This window comes from Fukomys damarensis, unplaced genomic scaffold, assembly GCF_012274545.1.
Source record: "Fukomys damarensis isolate Sample0158 unplaced genomic scaffold, DMR_v1.0_HiC HiC_scaffold_23, whole genome shotgun sequence".
Taxonomy (NCBI): Eukaryota; Metazoa; Chordata; class Mammalia; order Rodentia; family Bathyergidae; genus Fukomys; species Fukomys damarensis.
Genome location: NW_022900935.1, coordinates 7,723,299 through 7,741,389, shown reverse-complemented (window position 1 = coordinate 7,741,389; position 18,091 = coordinate 7,723,299). Strand labels below are relative to the sequence as shown.

Here is an 18,091-nt window from a genome sequence, read left to right as displayed (position 1 = left end):
CTTCTCTTCCCTACCCTGGCACTGGGCAGCTCCTCTTTGTCTCCCTCCAATATCCGGTGTGAATATTGGGGGGAGGGTCTCACCTTGTGAGTCACCCCCCCTGCCACCCCCACCACCGCTGGGGCCCAGGAAGAGAAAGCTGAGAGATTCGGCTGTGGTTCTCCCGTTTCCATAGCAACGGCGCGGTTGCTTTTGCGAATCCACTTCGATCGTGGGTATTTTTCACTGTAGACTGCGCCCCGGGGTCTGAGTCTCAGGACTGGGGTACAGATGGGGGTAAAGCTTTTTCCCATTCTGGCGATTCAAGGAAGGTCAGCACCGGCGGGCGGGGCGCGCTCCCGTACCAGTCCTCACTGCCCACCCCAAAGCCACCTGAAACCCCGCCTGCCACTCGGCCCCAGCGCAGCCAATCGACATCCATACTGCCTGGGATGGGGCGGAGCTCATGCAAATCGAGTCGCCTCCGAGAGGCACATAGTGATACCAGAGCTGGGAGGCGGCTCCGGCGCGGACCTTGGAGAGCCCAGCAGCTTGCCCGCGAGCCAACCTCGTTCCCGCTGCCCGCCCGCGGAGGCTCGAAGCCGTCCCGACCGGCAAGCGGCCTCAGGTAATGCGGGTGGGGCTCGGTCCTAGGGGTCACCCCGCCGGGCGGAGGCCCTGGGTTCCACCCCCCCCCAATTTCCTTCCCATCCTCTTCTGCTGCCGATCCATGTCTCTGATCCTGGGTCCACCACAGGCGGCGGCATCTGGAGATCCCTCCCCCTCAGGTCGGTCCCCGAGTCCAGGAAAGGAAGCAGAGTCGCTTCCTTACCCCCAACTCTGGGGGTAACGACCACTGCTCAGCCCTCAGCTCGGGGGCGCGCGCGCGCGCACACACACGCACACACACACACACAGGCACGCACACCTGGGGATGGGGTGTAGCTGGTGCTAGGGGAGGCACAAGTCACCCTCCCTCCTGTTGCGTTTGGAGATGAGTAGCTTGCCCAGCTCTGTGGCAACCTCCCACCTCCAGATAGTCCCCACCCACAGCAGCAGTTCACCGCCCTTCACACCACCCAGAGACTCCCCCACTCCACAGAGAGCCCACCCGCTGCTCACACTGGCCCCACTTCCGCTTCAAGGCTGACCAGCTCACAGCACACTCGAGGGAGCAAAGAAGGGACCCCTCCCCTCGCTCCCTGCTGGCAGACAGTCTCAGCAGCGCCACCGCCAGGGACCCCCAGTACTAGGCGGAGGCCCCATTTTTTGGCCTCTTTCCTGGCTGGAGAATGAAGCAGGGACACCCCTACTCCCAGGGAACACCTGTGCCCCACAGTAGGTGCCTGGGCTCCAGACCCCACACTTCCTCTCCTCATTCCCCTCACAGCCGAAGTACCAAGTCCCCTCATCCCACAACCCCAAATTCCACTTCCTTCTAATCCTACCTCTCTGGTAGTCGCTCTCTGTCATCTTCCTGTTGCCCCCACAGGGACCATGCTGAAGCTTCATGTGTACTGTGTTGCTCCTTTCCTTCAGAGGCCCTGAACCTGAAAGGCAGAAGAGCTGGGCGCAAATCTTGCCTTTGCCTCAGTGGCCAAGTCACTTTTTCCCTGGTCCTCTGTGATATAGGGAAGGGAACAGGAAAGAGGGTGAACTGGTTGAAATGATCTTGAATGGCTTCCCAACACTGACACACTCTGGTTTGATGACTGATTTGGGAAAACGGGGCTCTGAACCACTAAAACATTTCAGAGTAAAGACTTAGGGGCTTACCTAGGCCTGGGTGCAGGCCACCCCTTCCTACATGCCTTCCCTTCTCCTTCTCTTAGGAGTCTCTCCTGGACTACCAGCCCACTCCTAGCATGGATAGCTCCAAATTGGAGGTGACCAACAGGGCTCACCCTTTGTCATCCCCTGCTTCTCCTTAAAAAGGAGAGAGAGAAGATCTGGTTGCTACTGCTGTTGCTGCTGCTTGGAGAACAGCAAAGGGAGGAGAGGAAAGAGAAAATCTCCTGACCAGGGAGCTTTTGTCACCATGGCAACCGCCTCAGCACCAGCTCCTCTGAAGCTAGGCGAGGGTGTGGGATTATTGCCTCCTTCAGTCCTTCCCAATCTCACTGCCCTTTCTCTCTTTGAAGCCCCAAACCCCGAGTGCTCTCGAAGAAGCCTCTCACCGCGGAGGGGCAGTGGTTTTGTGCTTGGGGCGGGGCCAGCATCTTCTTAGCTGGAGGACAGCTCTTCAGAGGCCACAGCTCCAACAGAACATGCCCTCTGCTGGGCTCTGGCCTTCGATTTGCTGCAGACGGGGCTCTAGTTGACCTTGGGTGAACCCTTCCTTTCCTGGCTCTGAGTTCCATTATCTCCAAGAGGTGCACTAGAAAGAGAGCACAAATAAACAAAACAGGGTGACATAGTTCCAAGGAGGAAAGGGGGCTCTGGTCCTCTCGCATAATCTACTTGGATACAGCCACTGGGCATGGCTGAGCCCCAGGCTCTTCCTTCATGTCTCTGCAGTGCACTCTGTGCAGATACAGAGGGCAAGGCTGGAGCCTGTGGGTGACAGCCGCACAAGAGCCAACTCAGGAACGATGGGAAAAGCACTTCTCCTATTGTCCAAGCTGCTTAAAAGTGTTCTGGATCCTACTAGGAGAGGATAAACTCTTTATCATTGAGCAAAAAGCCCAAGAGAACTTTGCCTGGCTCAGGCAGAGGTTGAATGCAAAGCCCTCTCCTGGAAACCTAGAGCACCAGATGAGGGCCAGAGGGCTATATGGCTGTGGGGGGTCCCACTTCTCTGCCTCATATGGTCTACTCGTGCCCAGAGTGCTGAGCCCATGCTTCTGCCTGGCCACTGCCAAGCTTGAAAAGGCTGATCATAAGGAAGCAGGTTTCAGCCAGGCCTCAAGGCTGAATGCAGCTTGTGTGAGTCCAGAAGAGAAAAGAGGATGATGGCGGGGAGGAAACTAGCTAAGCAGATAGATGATGCACGTCCTGGTTGAGAGAAACCTGGCTTGAGAGAGTAAAGGGGAGCAATGGAAGCTGAGGATGCCAGGTGGACACCTTGAGACCAGATTCTAGAAAATTCTGGAGTTTCAGAGGGCTCATGATCGTGGCTACCTCTACCCTACATTGTAATCTCTGCGGGTGGGGAGAGGCGTTCTGTGGGCACAGGGGAGTCAGGAGGAAGGCACTTCCTGCAAGGCAGATGAGCCTCTTGGGCATGGGCCTGGCTTTGCAAGCAGAGCCCCAGGTATATTTGAGCCTCATAGCTGTGCCCCTGGCCATAGACATAGTGAAGATTCCAGGAGTGTTTCAAAAGAAGAAACCACAGGACTTAATGGCATGTTGGACCTGGGGAAGGGAGAGAGGAGATCTAAAGTAGTTTACAGGTCATGTTTCCACCAAAACCGAGGGATGAGGGAAAGAGGGAAGGGGCAACGGAGAGAGACAGGTTGTCTCAGGTTTAGGGTGAGTCTGGCTATAGATATGGTTACTTGCGGACTAGTGGCACCAGCACCAGGGTGGATATTTCTGGATATCAGAGATCTTGGCCCGGAGGTCAGGCAAGATAATCCCACTGAAGCCAAAAGGAAGATCAGAGCTGATTTTCCCAGAAAGCAAATGGGAGAAGGTTTGTGTTGAACCAGAGTAGCCATGATGTGGAGAGGGTGGGCCAGGCAGGTGGCAGGGATTCGGCCTGGGTACTTATCAGGATCCCTCACTGACCTGCTGCGTAACCCTGAACCAGTGTTCTCCTTTCCTTCAGTTTCACTGTTCACTAGGAATAAGGGGACCTCAAAGGGCTCTGTCAGCTTTGACCTCTGACTAAGAGCAGTGGAGGAACTGAGAAGAAACGGAGGAGGAGGCCTAGGCCACACTGGGTATGGGACCAAGTAGGGACAGGGATAAAACAGAAATGTGGGGAAGGCAGCACAGGGCAGGAGAAACGGGCAAGAGGTGAGGGCCACACACAGACACCACGGCGCATGCAGAGATGTGTGCATCCTGACAGATTTGCAGTCTCATACATTGACACCCTCCCACACAGACCCGGTTCCTCACGCAGACACTCAGGCACAGTGCACGAGAGACGTGGGGAGCAGCTCTGCCTCCCCCAGTGCACACCTCTGCTGCTCGGGTTTGCCAGCTTCCTTCCCGATACCCTGAGCCTGCAGAATCTTTGAACCTGAGGAGGGGGCAGCTGGGGACCCTGCTCGCTTCTGCCTGTGGGTGTTCCAGGGGCACCTTTGACTTTGACCCCAGTGGGGCTGTTTTGGACCCCGCAGCACCAGGCTCCTGAAGATGGCACACCTCCCCACCCCCTAGCTATCCTGAGGGAATGGGATGCCTCACCCTCTGGGGGTGGTAGGTGAGGGATGTTGCCGTTTTGCTGCTCCTTGATCTTCCTCATGGCCCAGTGGAGGAACATGAGGCCCAGAGATAACTAACTTGAGATTTCCAAGCAAAAGGGTGGGGGCGTGACACTGTCCAGCCACAGAGCTGGCGACTCAGGGTATTCCCCACAGTAAGAATTAGAGACCACACTGGCATGGGGTGGCTGTGGAAGTGGAATTCCTTTTGCGAAAGGGCTTCCTTTTTCAGTTTCTTGAGGACAGTTTACCTGCAGTGAGAGCCTGGACCCTCTAAAGAAACTCTAGGCAGGTGAAAGGCAAATCCCAAGCTGTGTCTAGGAGACCCAGGTTTTGTGATTCCCATGGTCGCTCTTCAGAAGTGTCCACTCAGCTTTAGGGCCTGGCTAGGCTTTAGGGAAGGTACTGTGCCACCCTCTGCAGGTGTTGTCCCTGGCACAGGCTACTTTGGGGGCTGAGGACTTCTCAGCAAACACTGCTGCATCCATTCAGCTCCCAATTTGAACATCTGCCTCTACCCTTCTCCCACCTGCACCCCAACATCCAATCAGTCACCAAGCCCCGTCTTAGGATATCTCTTCCCATCCATTTCTCTCTATGGCCCTGTCCTGGCATCATCATCTGCCACCAAAACCGTGTATCAGGTTCCTCCTTGCTCTGCCTACGTCCCCCGACTCCAAGTCATCTTGTACACTATAGCTAAAAGAAAAACTCCCTACCCTGCCTTGTTCTCTCTGGGTCCCCACTGAGATTAGGACCCGGAACAGTGCGAGCATCCTGTAAGTATTGTGGAATGAATGTTAGCTTCAAAGCCCTTGCTTAAAAATTCCCCAATTCTGTTGCCTGTGGTAAAGTCCAAACTCGTTGGCCTGGACTGAGGGTTCTTTGTAGTCAACCATCCATCCGCCTCTTTGGCCCAGTTATGAGTCCTGCAGGTTGGTTTGTGTTCGCTTTGCCTCCATCCCTAGCTCAAGGCCTAGCACATAGTCAGCCTCCATAAATGCGCAGGAGATGAAGGGGTTAATCAAAAACAATGTAATCAGAGTCATCAGAGCTCCAGGCTGATGGCTCCTTGTACACGGGAAGGAGGGAGGGAGGTTCCTACTGGAGTGGCTGGGAAGGTGTTGAAAAAGAACTTGGGAGGCAGCATCAGGGAGACCCATAAGGAACCTGTCTCTTGTCCTAGTAGGAGAGGAGCCTGCCCAGGAGGGAGGCACTGCATTCGGAAAGCCCTGAATAGCAGGAAGCGGAGTTAAACGTTTGTGCTATGGGTGTGGGGAGCTATGGAAGGTGGAAGAAGAGAGGTGAGGATGAAGGATGTGGCATGCGGCAGCACGGCTCTCCGAGAGGCCAGTGGAGACCTGGAAGGCTGGAGATCCTCAGGCCCCTGGGGTGCAGGGTGATGTGAGGAGAGAGGTGGTGCTGTTATGGCAGGGTGTGTGGGTGTGGGCTTGCTGTGGATGGGGGCTGAGGGCAGGGACCAGACAAGGTGGGCTTCCCCTGGGAAGGAGAGAGAAGGACAGAGCCCTGCTGTGCTGTGGGGGGGCTTGTTGGGGTGGGTGGCCAGAGGAGAGGACCCCGGGAGGAGGGAGGTATCCCGGCTAGAAAGTCAGGCTCCGGACGGAAGCTGCGCTGTGGAGAAGAGGCGGAGGGGGAGGGGGAAGGGGAAGCTTGCCGAGGTGAGGGCCTTGCCCTGGGCCAAGCTGAGGGATCCCCCTGTCCTCCAGGCCTTGCCATGGGGAAGACCAACAGCAAGCTGGCCCCCGAGGTGCTGGAGGACCTGGTACAAAACACTGAGTTCAGCGAGCAGGAACTGAAGCAGTGGTACAAGGGCTTCCTGAAGGACTGTCCCAGCGGCATCCTCAACCTGGAGGAGTTCCAGCAGCTCTACATCAAGGTGGGCGCGGGCAGAGGGCAACTAAGGGGGCCAGAGGGGTGGGACGGGCGCCCAAGAGGGTGGGGGCGGCGGGAGGTGGTACAAAACACTGAGTTCAGCGAGCAGGAACTGAAGCAGTGGTACAAGGGCTTCCTGAAGGACTGTCCCAGCGGCATCCTCAACCTGGAGGAGTTCCAGCAGCTCTACATCAAGGTGGGCGCGGGCAGAGGGCAACTAAGGGGGCCAGAGGGGTGGGACGGGCGCCCAAGAGGGTGGGGGCGGCGGGAGGGCGAAGCTGACTGCACCCCACCACCCTGCGCCCGGCCTCAGTTCTTCCCCTACGGCGACGCCTCCAAGTTTGCCCAGCACGCTTTCCGAACCTTCGACAAGAATGGGGACGGCACCATCGACTTCCGGGAGTTCATCTGCGCGCTGTCGGTCACCTCTCGTGGCAGCTTCGAGCAGAAGCTCAATTGGGCCTTTGAGATGTATGACCTGGACGGCGACGGGCGCATCACGCGCCTCGAGATGCTGGAGATCATCGAGGTGAGCAGGGAAGGGGGCCAGGGCCTCAGGCGAACCTTGCTGCACCCCACCTCTCCCCAGCCAGGGTTCAGCAACCCACTGCAAGCTCTGGGCTAAGTATTTCACTGAAGGAGCAGACACAGTCAGGAGCCCCATTTTACACAGGAGGAAAAGGATAGCAAGTGATAGTTTGTGATTCAAATCAGGGAGCCTGACTCCAGAGCCTAAGGGTTTTTGTTGTGACTGTTGTTTTGTTGTGTTCTAGTTTTGGTTGTTTGAGACAAGGTTTTGCTTTCAAGTCCAGGCCTGCCTTGAGCTCGCTATGTCACGCAGGCTGGTCTTGAACTCATGATCCTCTCACCTCAGCCTTCCCAGTGCTAGGATTACAGGCGTGCACCACCATGCCCAGCTCAGAGTTTACATTCTTAACTCATTCACTTCTTTAGGCTAATAAGTTTTGAGTGTTTACCATGTGCCAGGTACAATTCAAAGTTCCTGCTTTCAGCCAGATACAGTGGTGCACACCTGTAATGCCAGTACTTGGGAGGCTGAATGAGACAGGAGAATCTCAGCGAGTTCAAGGCCAGTCTGTGCTACATAGTGAGACCCTGTCTCAAAAAACAAACCACAGACACCCCCCCCAAAAAAGTTTCTGCTTTCGGGGGGATTCCTTCTAGTGAGAAAATTTAAAAATAAATAAACCTATGCCATATTGGCCAGTGCTATGAAGAGGATACGAAGAGGAAGGAAACGTGATTTTGTACAAGGTGAATAGAGAGCAGCAACTTGAATCAGTTGAGGAGCTGATCCAGTGCAAAGGGAGCAGTAAATGCAGGTGAATTGCGTTTACAAGGTTCAAGGAGTGGCCAGCAGCCAGGTTAGTGAGGGAGAAAGGAGTAGAGGGGAGAGTGACAGGAAAGTGATCTGATAGAGAGCAGGAGCCCAATGTTCAGGCTCTCAGACTTTGAGTTTGTTCTGGGTGTGGAGAACAGATAAGGGAAGTGGGCAGCGGAAGTTGGGTGACCAGGAAGGGGACTTCTAGAGCAGCCAGGCCAGTTGAGAGCAGGCAGAGGCTGCAGTCAAGGGGTGCTGTGGAGGTGGTAGAAAGTGGGTGGGGGTGGGCTCAATTGCAAGACCAAGGCTGACAAAATTGGCTGGAGAATTGGATGCGGATTGTGAGAAGGAGGGGAGTTAGGAATGACGTAGGGTTTGGGGTTGCACAACTGGCAGAATGGAGGTGCTGTTCACTGAGACAGAAGCTGGAGGAGGCTCAGGCCAGAGTGAAGAGTTGGGTTTGAAGTGTGATTAGTTTGAGGTACTCATTAAATATCTCATCTTCACGGCCCAATATCACCTTCCAATAACCTCACCATCCCCCAATATTCTTCCTACCCACTCCCAGATCCCTTTTATTCACCCCCATCCTCTCTGTTTTGTTTTAGTTTGGTTTGGTTTTGGTACCGGGGATTGAACTCAGGTCCTTGCGCTTGCAAGGCAGGAGCGGAACCACTGAGCTAAATCCCCGGCCCCATCCTCCGTTTTGTGTGGGTGTTCACACCTTCCTCCTTGTCCCCACCCCAGGCTATCTACAAGATGGTGGGCACTGTGATCATGATGCGTATGAACCAGGATGGGCTCACCCCCCAGCAACGTGTGGACAAGATCTTCAAGAAGATGGACCAGGATAAGGATGACCAGATTACGCTGGAAGAGTTCAAGGAGGCGGCCAAGAGTGATCCCTCCATTGTGTTGCTGCTGCAGTGTGACATGCAGAAGTAGGAGCTGGTGAGGGGCAGGGCCCCTGGCCAGGAGGGACATGGCCACCTCCCAACCAGATGACCTCTCTGCTGGCCCTTCCCCGGGGGGAGGGACACTCTAGCCTCACTCTCTAGCCCACCCACTTCACTGCCCAAGCCCCTCCTTCAGTCCAGCTCCCCGAGGGACCACCTCACCCACAGAGACAGGTCCTCGGGTATCCTGTCAGGTAGCCCCACTTCCAGCCTTGGCCTAGACCAACATCCTTTGGCCATAGTGGAGTTGGCTTTTGCCCTGAAAGGCAGGGTTAAGGAGGGGGGCTTAAAATTCTGCTTTGAAATCCTGTTATTCCTGGGATTATACTTTATGGAATGGGGTCCCTCAGGCCCCAAAGGGCCAAATCGGGTCTGTCCTTTCCTAAGGACTCAGATCCCTTAAAGGTGGTCCTTGCCCTGCCCCCTTGACTCTACCTGGCCTCTCTGGCCCACAGCCTTTGGAGCGTTCATTCAGTCCTTTCTTCAGCTAATGTTTATTGAGCACTTATTTAATGCCAGGCACCTTCAGGTGCTAGGAATATGGTAGTTTACAAGACATATTTTGTGCCCCCTGGAAGCTCATAAAAGGGCAACTTCTGGTGGTCAGGGTCTTGGAGAAGGATGTTGAGCCCAGCTGCGAAGAAAAGGGAGGAAAGTTGGCTGGTTCAAGAGGAGCTATTGCATCTTCCAGCTAGCTCCACCCAAATGAAAAGAACTTGGAGGTTTAGGAGCCATGTGAGTGGAAGTTTTAAGAAAAATGAGAATCTATATGATACTTATTTTTTTAGTACCCTTTATAAGAGCTAAAACCATTTTATTAGGTTAAAATATTAAATATACTCTATATTACTTGGTTTCTTATAAAATGATTAAATGAATATAGAAAATGCTAATTTTTTCAGGGGAAAACCGAGGTACAGGGGAGGAAATACCACCAGACTTAACAAATAACCCTTTGTGGGGGGCGGGGCGCGGCGCAGGCTGAGTCCTGAGCGGTCACCATCAGCGGCTTGTGCTGCTTCCTCTGCTTCCTTTTAATTACCTTTGTCATTCCAACAAGTGACTCTTCATCGCACACTTTAGGTGCTGTCTTCAGAGACAGAAACAACAAGGTTCACCAGGCATGAGACAAGTGTATATCCTACACCTTGGTGGTTTGTTCTTGAGTTTGGTTTGGGTTGAGGGATTGGGCTTGTTCTTTCACTGCCTCAGATACAGAAGGAGCTAGAAGAAAAGGACCACCTAGCTATTGATCAGGCTCCCAGGCTGTATCCATAGACCAAATGCCTGAAACTGTGCTGGGCATGCTCCACTTGAAAGGCTTTTTCTAACCTCCAATCCTTGATATACTGGGTAATGCATCACCTTCCTAGTGCACTGGCTTTGCTTTCTGATTTTGAATCTGTGAGCTGTATAGCTGCATGCTTTGACCGCCAAAAAATTTCATCTTGCTTCTCCATCAAGTTGTTCCCTTTACTTTCTCCTGTACTCGTAATCAGAAATTAGCTTTGATGTGCAGTGACAGTTGACTTCCTCTTGAACTGCGGGTGAAATCAGTCTAGTACACGGGTGATGTCCACCCAGGGTGGGAGTGACCACAGAGCCAGGGCGTGTGGTGGTGGGAGGTGGATCTGCAGGAACAAGATGCAGCTTGTCCCTGACTTCCACAGCTCTCCTGTGCTGGCTCTGCAGGTGGAAACTTGAGCATGCTGACCTATGCTCCCAAGCTCTATCGGACCTTCCTTCTTGTGACCCTTGGAGGTAGCAAGGTCACTGGGTTGCCACCCCCTTTCTATCCTGCCTATGACCAAACCATGTGGTGAGGCTGGAGAATTCACATTCTCAGGTAGTAACTAGCAGGGATTTATCTAGTAATGGCTCAAAAGATGTTCCATTGCTCTCAGGAGCTGGTTATTAGCTGTGTCTTGCGCTGTCAGCACCACAGATATACAAATGCTCCACAGCCTGTCTGAGCTAGGACCTGAATACTCTGGTGGAAGGCTTTTTGCAAAATGGGGTTCCTGCCTGCTAAGATGTTGAATCGAGCCTAACTCCCAATCCCTTGGAATTCCATGGTTTTCAAAGGCTTGCTCTCTGCCCCATCTCATTCAGTCCTCACAGCCCCAGGAAGATAGGGATTTTCATTCCCTTGTGCAAGAGCACATAGTCAGGGCCAGGGATTTAGCTCAGTGGTTCTGCTGCCTGCCTTGCAAATGCAAGGACCTGAGTTCGATCCCTGTACCCCCAAAAAAGAGCACATAGTCAGGGCCAGGGATTTAGCTCAGTGGTTCTGCTGCCTGCCTTGCAAATGCAAGGACCTGAGTTCGATCCCTGTACCCCCAAAAAAGAGCACATAGTCAGGAAGCGATACGATGCCAAGACTTCAAGACTTGAACCCAAGGCTCACGAAGAGAAGTCTTCTCTTCCCTGCTCATTTCTGTGTCTGATTTGTGCAGAGGTCAGCTGTGGGCTAAGCCAAGTAGGCTTTCATCTTTTATAAGCTTCCTGCTAAGAAGTCCCTGAAGCTATGGTCTTCCAAAAAGGCATAGGGGCTCAGTTGGAGTTCCCTACATTTTCAAGCATCCTGTGTTTGGCTTCTGCACAGCTCTGCTAATGGGCCAGTGCTGTCCTTAAAGACCTCTGACCCAGAACCCTGGAATTGTCTTTACCACCATCTTCTTTCCTAAGAGAATGATTTTGTTTTTTTTCCAAGTTGGTGGGCAAGTCCTACCAATGAGAGCATGTTCCATCACTCCAGGTTTCTGGACACACACCCACCCTTGGGTTATATTTGGTAGTCAGGCCAAGGGTTTTCAGACAGGCCAACAGAGTGAACCCAGTGTGAGGCCCATCTGAGACTGTCTCACCGATGGGGGGAGACACAGGCAGGCCAGGCCTCGCTCCCACATCCTTTTGGGTGTCGCAACGACTGTGTGCTCAGGAGTCCATGTGGTAGAGCACCAGCCCTGTCTTAAGAAGAGAGACAAGTCTCCCATCCCAGCCCCAGGTCAGAGGGACTTGCCACCAAGCAGAGATTTATGAATGACTTGCATAGACACAAAAATATTCATACAGTTAAGTCATTGATATAGCCAAAGTTTCCTTGGAAATTTCGTATCTTCTTACAGCTACTCTGAGTTATGAGGTTCCGGAATCTGCCTTCTCACATAACTGTCCTCATTTCTTCTTTTTGGGGCTAAGTGATGGGACTTCTTATCTCTAAAAAATCTCTAAAAATCATCAGCAGCACAGGTTCCTTCAGATGACCACACCAGTCCTCAGAACTGTAGTCAGGATTATTTAATTTACCCTTGAGTCAAAAGTTCAGCAGAACATAAGTTCACAAGCAAAATCACTAAATCCTTTCTTTTTCCTGGCAATGGTGAGATCCCTAGAGATAGAAAATCATCCTGCTGCAGAGAGAGAAGCTAGTGTGGGGGCGGAAAGAGAGTAAGGGAAGAAATTGGTGTTTCTAGGCAGGGCATCAAGCTGACATTGTAAACATTTTTACAGAAAAAGTTTATTAAAGCAACAAATACTTCCTGAAGATCCACCCTGGGTGAGGCTTTGTGTTGATTTTAGAAATCACTGTAGGGACAAGAGTTCATTTCTTACATACTTTATTCATCATTCTTGAAGAAGGAAATAATTCAAATCCTCCGTTTAAAAGTCTCAAAAATAGAGGATTTTCTTTCTGAAAATTCCAGGGTTTTCTTTTTATCTTTGCCAGAGCCTGGGGGCAGAACAGGGTGTCCAGCTGTGGCCCTTTCTGCTAGGCACAGGTGGACTAGGCCCAGCAGTGATGCAGCCTGGGGAAGCTGAGGGGCTGCATGGCCGGGGAGCCCAACTCACCACGAGTTCCCCAGTGTCATCCCCACCTACTGAGGATGTGCCGCTTCTGGTTGTGCCCACAGTGACTGTCTTCACTGTCCACCCCTGTGCCCTGTGGTGTGTGTGTTTCCCACTGACAATGAATAAAAGATGTGACTGTGCTGAGGTCTCCTGCTCTTCTGCTGGGCTAGGGCTGGGGTGGGGGTGCGAGAGAAATCTAGGGGCCTTGTAGAGTGGGGACACCTCAGGAATCTCCTTGGGGCCAAGTCCTTGTTCTGGCAAGGAGTCTGGTCACAGGGTGCAATAACCCATTTAGGTCTAAGAAAGGGGAGCAGATCACAAGGGACCCTGGAGATGGAAAATCAGGAATGACTGGGTCTCAAGAGAATGGAACTGACCCTCTTAGCCTTGGATGGTGGGCTCTAGGCAGTGTCTACATCTTATTCACTTCAGACTTCCTTGGTTTCCTTGCACAGAGTGGCTGAATCTCCACCTCTGCATCAAGACTTGGCAGTGACAGACCTCTCCATTCTGTGCCTCTTAGTTCTGGTTCTCAAGCCAAAGGACCTACTTGGGTCGGCTTAGATTTTGGGACCCCTAGAGCAGGGATCTCTCCGCGATCCAGTCATCTGAGCCAGCCTGGACATGAGCAGAGCATTTCCTTTCAAAGGAAGCTAGTGGCAGCAGGCACAGGACTTAGTTTTTCTCTCTGTCCAATGGAGAGTGTCACAAGAGCCCAAATGAGGGGCCAGTGGCCAGTGGAAGAAAAGCTAAGAGCCAGGGCGACAATTAGTTCATAGTCTATCCTTTCTACAAGAAAAGGTTCAGTGGGTGTGGTGGCCTATGCCTGTAATCCCAGCACTCTGGGAGGCTGAGGCAGGAGAATCACAAGTTTTTAAGTCCAGCCTGGGCGATTTAGCAATTTAGTGGGACCCTGTCTCAAAATAAAAATTTACAGAGAATCAAGACTTGCCATGTAGAGGTACATGATCCCAACAATGAATGTAACTGTACTGTATCCCTAAAATGTACCAATAAACTCAATAAAATTAAAAAATAAAAATAAAAATAAAAATTTACAAAAAGGGTTGTGGGTAGCTCAGCGTGAAGACTCTGATTTCAATCCTTGGTACCAGGAAAGAAAGAAAGAAGGAGGAAAGGAGAGGAGGGGAGGGAGGGGAGAAAACAGGAAAGGAAAGGAGTGGAAGCAGCCCTTCAAGTGTGCAGCCAGGCAGCAGGTGGCAGCTTTGGGCTACTTAGAAAAACACACCTCTGTTTCTTACACATGCTGCCCTACTGGGCCAAGGAGCTGAGATACGGGCTGATTTCAGCCCCTACCTGCCCTGCTGGTCAAAGCAAACCATCCGCAGGATTCCAGCCGTGAGACCCCAGAACTGACCCAGATGTGGCGGGGTAGCCGTGGGGATGAAGTGCTCCTCTCAGAATTTCCCCAGCATCCAGAGCGGCATTGCTCCCTGCAGGGATTTGGGGCAGCAGCAGCCGGAGGTACCCGCTTCTTTCCAAAACGCTTGATTGCTTTTACAAGGGTTTCCTCAAGGACACTTGGAGGGGGCAGCTCCCTTTGCAGGAAGCAATTAGAACAGAGGAAGGAGGCTGACCTGGCCTCCGGGTAACCTGAGGAGGTGACTCAGACGTCTGAGAACTTGAGGCTGCTATTCCCAGCTGAAGCCACTCGGCACAGGAGAGATGGTCTAGTCCCAGCCCCTGCCCAAGGTTCATGCAAATGGCTTGGCTTGCCATTTCCCATTCAGCCTTGCCCTATGTCTGGTCTCAACGACACCAGGAAACTGGAACAATCTTCCCCAAGTACGCACCTGGCTATGTCCGCTGTGCATGAGCCCTAGGCCCTCGGTGTGACCAGGACCTTAAATGTCTCTCAAGGCCCTGCACAACAGCACCCGCCTTATTCTCAGCCTCACATCACACTCCTGAACCCTGCACTCCAGCCACCTTGAATCATCCCTTCTCCCCCCTTTTCCTGAGGAGTGTCTGAGGCCTCTGTACTTGTACACAATAAGCCTTTGCCCCTCCCTGGGCCACATATTTCCCTTTGGCAGTGGCTTTGTCCTCTGTGAAGTCCCTCAGACCCTCCAACTGACCCCTCCCATGTACCCTGTCTGTCATAGTCAGCTGAGCGCACTTAAGGGGTTTCTGTTTTGTTTGTGGTACTAGGGATTGAACCCAAGGCCCTCACATTAAGTTATAATCCCAGCCCTTTATCTTTCCTTCTTTCATTTTTTTTTTATTTTTTATTTTTTTGAGACAGTTGCTAAGTTGCCCGGACTAGGCTCAAACTCAAACTTGCCATCCTCCTGCCTCCGTTTCCCAGAGCTAGGATTACAGCTGTATGCCACTGTGCCCAACTGTGTCTCCATTTTTTTTTAAAGACACAGGAATGAATGAAGGCTCAGAAATTGGTAAATTTGAATTTGAACTCAGGTCTCCCAATATGACTTGTGGTTTCTGAGCCATGGGAGGGAACCCAAATCAGAGTATGGAAGGGGGGATAGAAAATCACAAACCGGGCTTCAGGGGAGAAAGGGTCTTGCCCGGTGGTGTTGGGGATGAGTGAAGGGAAAAGGGAAGAGATGCCTTTGAGGAGGAGGTGGCATTTGCCTGGGATCTTTAGGAATGCCAGCCAACAGGGCCACACATGCTGCAGAGTGGCCCAGGGGAGCAGTTCAGGTGTGCGGTCTGTTCCCAGCTTAATTATCTGAAGAAATACCAGACCTGGGGGGAAAGTGCTGGCTGGTGCCCAGGAGTACAGAGCCAGGGAACCACTGCACCCAGCCTGCTCTCAGGACGTGACAGGCAAGCCAGAGGATGGACAGAAGCCCAGAGAGGCGGAAAGAACTGCTGAGGATCCAGTTTGCTAACCCTTCCAAAGAGGGTCTGGGGAAAGCTCTTAAAGCCAAGTCCAAGTCTGGGCAGGATCCACTGATGTCAAGGAACACCGGCCTCTGCATGTCTGTGTGAGTAAAGGGGAATGTATTAGTCACGATCTTTGGTTACAGGTGAACAAAACCCAACTCAAATGAGTTTAGATAAGAAAGAAAGGCTTATCAGCTCATGTAACTGGGAAGTTCCCACCCTGCTGGTTTAGAGGCTCGGTATTGCAGCCTCTCCCTCCCTGCTTCTGACTCTCTCTCTGTGACTTGGTTGCCCTCTAGATGGGCTTCCTCCAGGTCCTTTCACTGCCAAGGGAAAAGATGGGCCCCAAGCTCACATCATCCCAAATTAGTAACCCCAGAGGAAAAAGAGACAAATCTCCCAGCATTCTTTATGAGTACCCAGAGGGGGTCATGAAGTCATCCCTGGATCATTCATCAGATCCAGGGAAACAATTGGTCAGGTCTTGGTCATAAGCTGCTTCTTAGCCAGGGAGTCAGGGAAGCAGGGCTTATTACTAAAAGAGGTTGGGAAAGGTAGCTTAGTCAAGCAAAAGCCATAGCCACCAACTCTCTTCGGTAGGGCCTTTGGTGAAGCCATGTGGAGAAAGCCATGGAAAGCTGGGCGTGTTGGTTGCCTTGCTCTGCTACCCCACTTTTTCTGTTTGACATTCTGTACAACCTCAGTTTGTCCAGGTGCATCTGGGTCTCCTGGGAGTCAAGTGTATTTCACAGCATCCCCAGTCATTTTTGAGGTTGACTACCTAGCCCCTATTTCCAAATTCCCCAGGAACAAGAGTTTGATTGGCCCAGGTCATCTCTTCAAGCCAGCCACACAGGTCAAAGCCACTGAGAGTGGGGACGGCTCACCTAATCATCAAATGTTTGCTTGTCTCCAACCAAATAATTACTCCACATGTTTTCCCCAAGTGACCACATCTTTTCCCATGAAGAACCTGTGAATAATCAACCTCTGCCTAAACTTTCAATTTTTTATTGCTGCGTGATGAGTTACCCCAAATTTTAGCACTTAAACAATGTCAATTAGTTGTTTTTCATGATTCCATGAGTTGGCTGGGCTCAGCAGGAAGGTTTTATTGCCTTTGTTGGCCTGAGTCACATAGCTGAATTGCACTGGGAGTGAGGCCTGGGCTGGAACCAAGATATCCTCACTCATGTGTCTGACAATTAGTCCTGAAAGCCACCTGGAGAACCTCAGTTCTTCTCCACTGGGTCTCCTCCTCCTCCTCCACTTCCCCCTTTTCTGTGTGCTGGAAATCGAGCCCAGAGCCTCACAAATGCTAAGAATGTACTCTACCACTCAGCTATACCTCAGCTCCTTTCCTGGCTCCTTACCCTGCAGGGCCTCTTCTCACCATGTGGCCTTTTCTGTTGTTGTTTTGAGACACGATCTCAATACATAGTTCAGGCGGGCCTCAAGCTCAGCAATTTTCCCGCCCCAGTCTCCCAAGTGCTGGGATTACAGACATGCACCACTACGTGGCCTTTTCAGGAGGGCAGTCCATACTTCTGTGCATGGTAGCTGGCCCCAGGAGGACAGAAATAGATCAGCAAGGTATCTCAAATGTGGAAACCATATCACGTTATTTCTATTGCATCTATTAAAGGGCCAGCTCAGACAAGACGCCATCCATCTCTAAGTGGAAGGAGTCACTGTCACATTACCAAAGGGCAGGCGAGATGGGAGAGGTTTGGGGGTCGTACCTGGAAATTTCCTACCACTCCGGAGAAGGACAGGTCTACTTTTTCAGCATTGCTATTTCTCCCTTTCTCCCACACAATTCGTCTTCCCAGGACATGGTGGAGACCCGGCAGATCCTTCTATTCTGTACCTCCTTCCCCAGACCAAGGCTTCCCTGGCTAAGCCAGGTTTCTTCCGCTTCTCCCTCACCTCCTTCACCCCACCCCTCAACCCTGCACACCTGTGAGAGATGCTGTCTGCTTCCCGGCTTGTGCCTAGGGACGGGTGATAGTGGTGACAACTTGGCACCAATACCCTAGAAAACCAAAACGATGGCCTAAAATTCTTTGGTTCAGAGGCCCCGCTTCTACCCTGCGTCCCTCCAGCCATTTCTCTTTTTATTTTTATTGGCACATGTTTGCAATACACAATGATTACATTCCTCCTGGGTCTGCAGCCCCTTAGAAACCAGCGCGGCTGGTGGGACCTGGGAATGTACGCCCTCTGCTGGCTATCAAAGGAGCCAGAAAGAATCTGGGTTCGGCGTCCCTGGGAATGCTCTCGGGTCTGGGTTCCCCGCCAGGCCGAGGGGACGCAGTGTGGCCATAGACTTCAAAGGTTCCTCCGCCGTGGTGTGGACGACTTGTCCTCCACTTGCTCCCTACTGGGAACAGCCCCCTGCTCGTGGTCGGAGCTGTCCATCCACTACTTCCACCGGTCTGCGGGAAGCACTGGGGTCTGCTCAGGGTCCCAGGGTCCGGGCATCAGAGGAGACAGCAGGACACTTAGGTTTTTCTTTGGGGGGAGGGGTTACTAGCTTTTCATTCTCTCATTTGGGGACCACTATCCTGGGGGGAAAGTTGCGAGGCCTCCCCTCTCGGTGCCCTTGAACATTACCCCGACCACCCCGAGTCCACAGCAGCTACCAGCGGGGTGTCAAGCTCCCTTCGCCGGGACCCCTCCCATTTTGCTTCGGGGTGGATTGGTCGAGAACAGAGAACCCCATTGTACCCCAAAACATACTCACGGCGGCTGCACACAGGCGACAGCGGGCGAGTTCGCCTCCTGGCCCCCTAGGCGGGGGCGGCGCCCGCTCTCACGCACCC

At 52.5% G+C, this 18,091-nt stretch overlaps 2 protein-coding genes across 3 annotated transcripts in view; both read left to right on the top strand.

Annotated features, from left to right (window-relative positions):
- Positions 1-248: 248 nt before the first annotated feature.
- Positions 249-9,658, top strand: Hpcal4 (hippocalcin like 4). 2 transcript variants are annotated; one of them, XM_010625889.2, is made up of 5 exons: positions 252-607; positions 6,080-6,135; positions 6,328-6,441; positions 6,559-6,774; positions 8,335-9,658. In XM_010625889.2, exons 1-5 carry the CDS (start codon positions 271-273, stop codon positions 8,530-8,532), a joined length of 921 nt encoding a protein of 306 aa, XP_010624191.1. In that variant the 5' UTR covers positions 252-270; the 3' UTR covers positions 8,533-9,658. The 2 variants fall into 2 exon arrangements, with proteins under 2 accessions (XP_010624192.1, XP_010624191.1); XM_010625890.3 differs by lacking the exon at positions 6,328-6,441 and having other exon boundaries at positions 249-607; positions 6,080-6,249.
- A 4,141-nt stretch (positions 9,659-13,799) lies between these two features.
- Nt5c1a (5'-nucleotidase, cytosolic IA) overlaps positions 13,800-18,091 on the top strand; it is a 22,405-nt gene continuing 18,113 nt past the window's right edge. Inside the window, exons 1-2 of the mRNA XM_019207704.2 lie at positions 13,800-13,880; positions 17,443-17,721. Coding sequence (XP_019063249.1) covers positions 13,800-13,880; positions 17,443-17,721 — 360 coding nt within the window. The remainder of the gene's footprint in view (positions 13,881-17,442; positions 17,722-18,091) is intronic.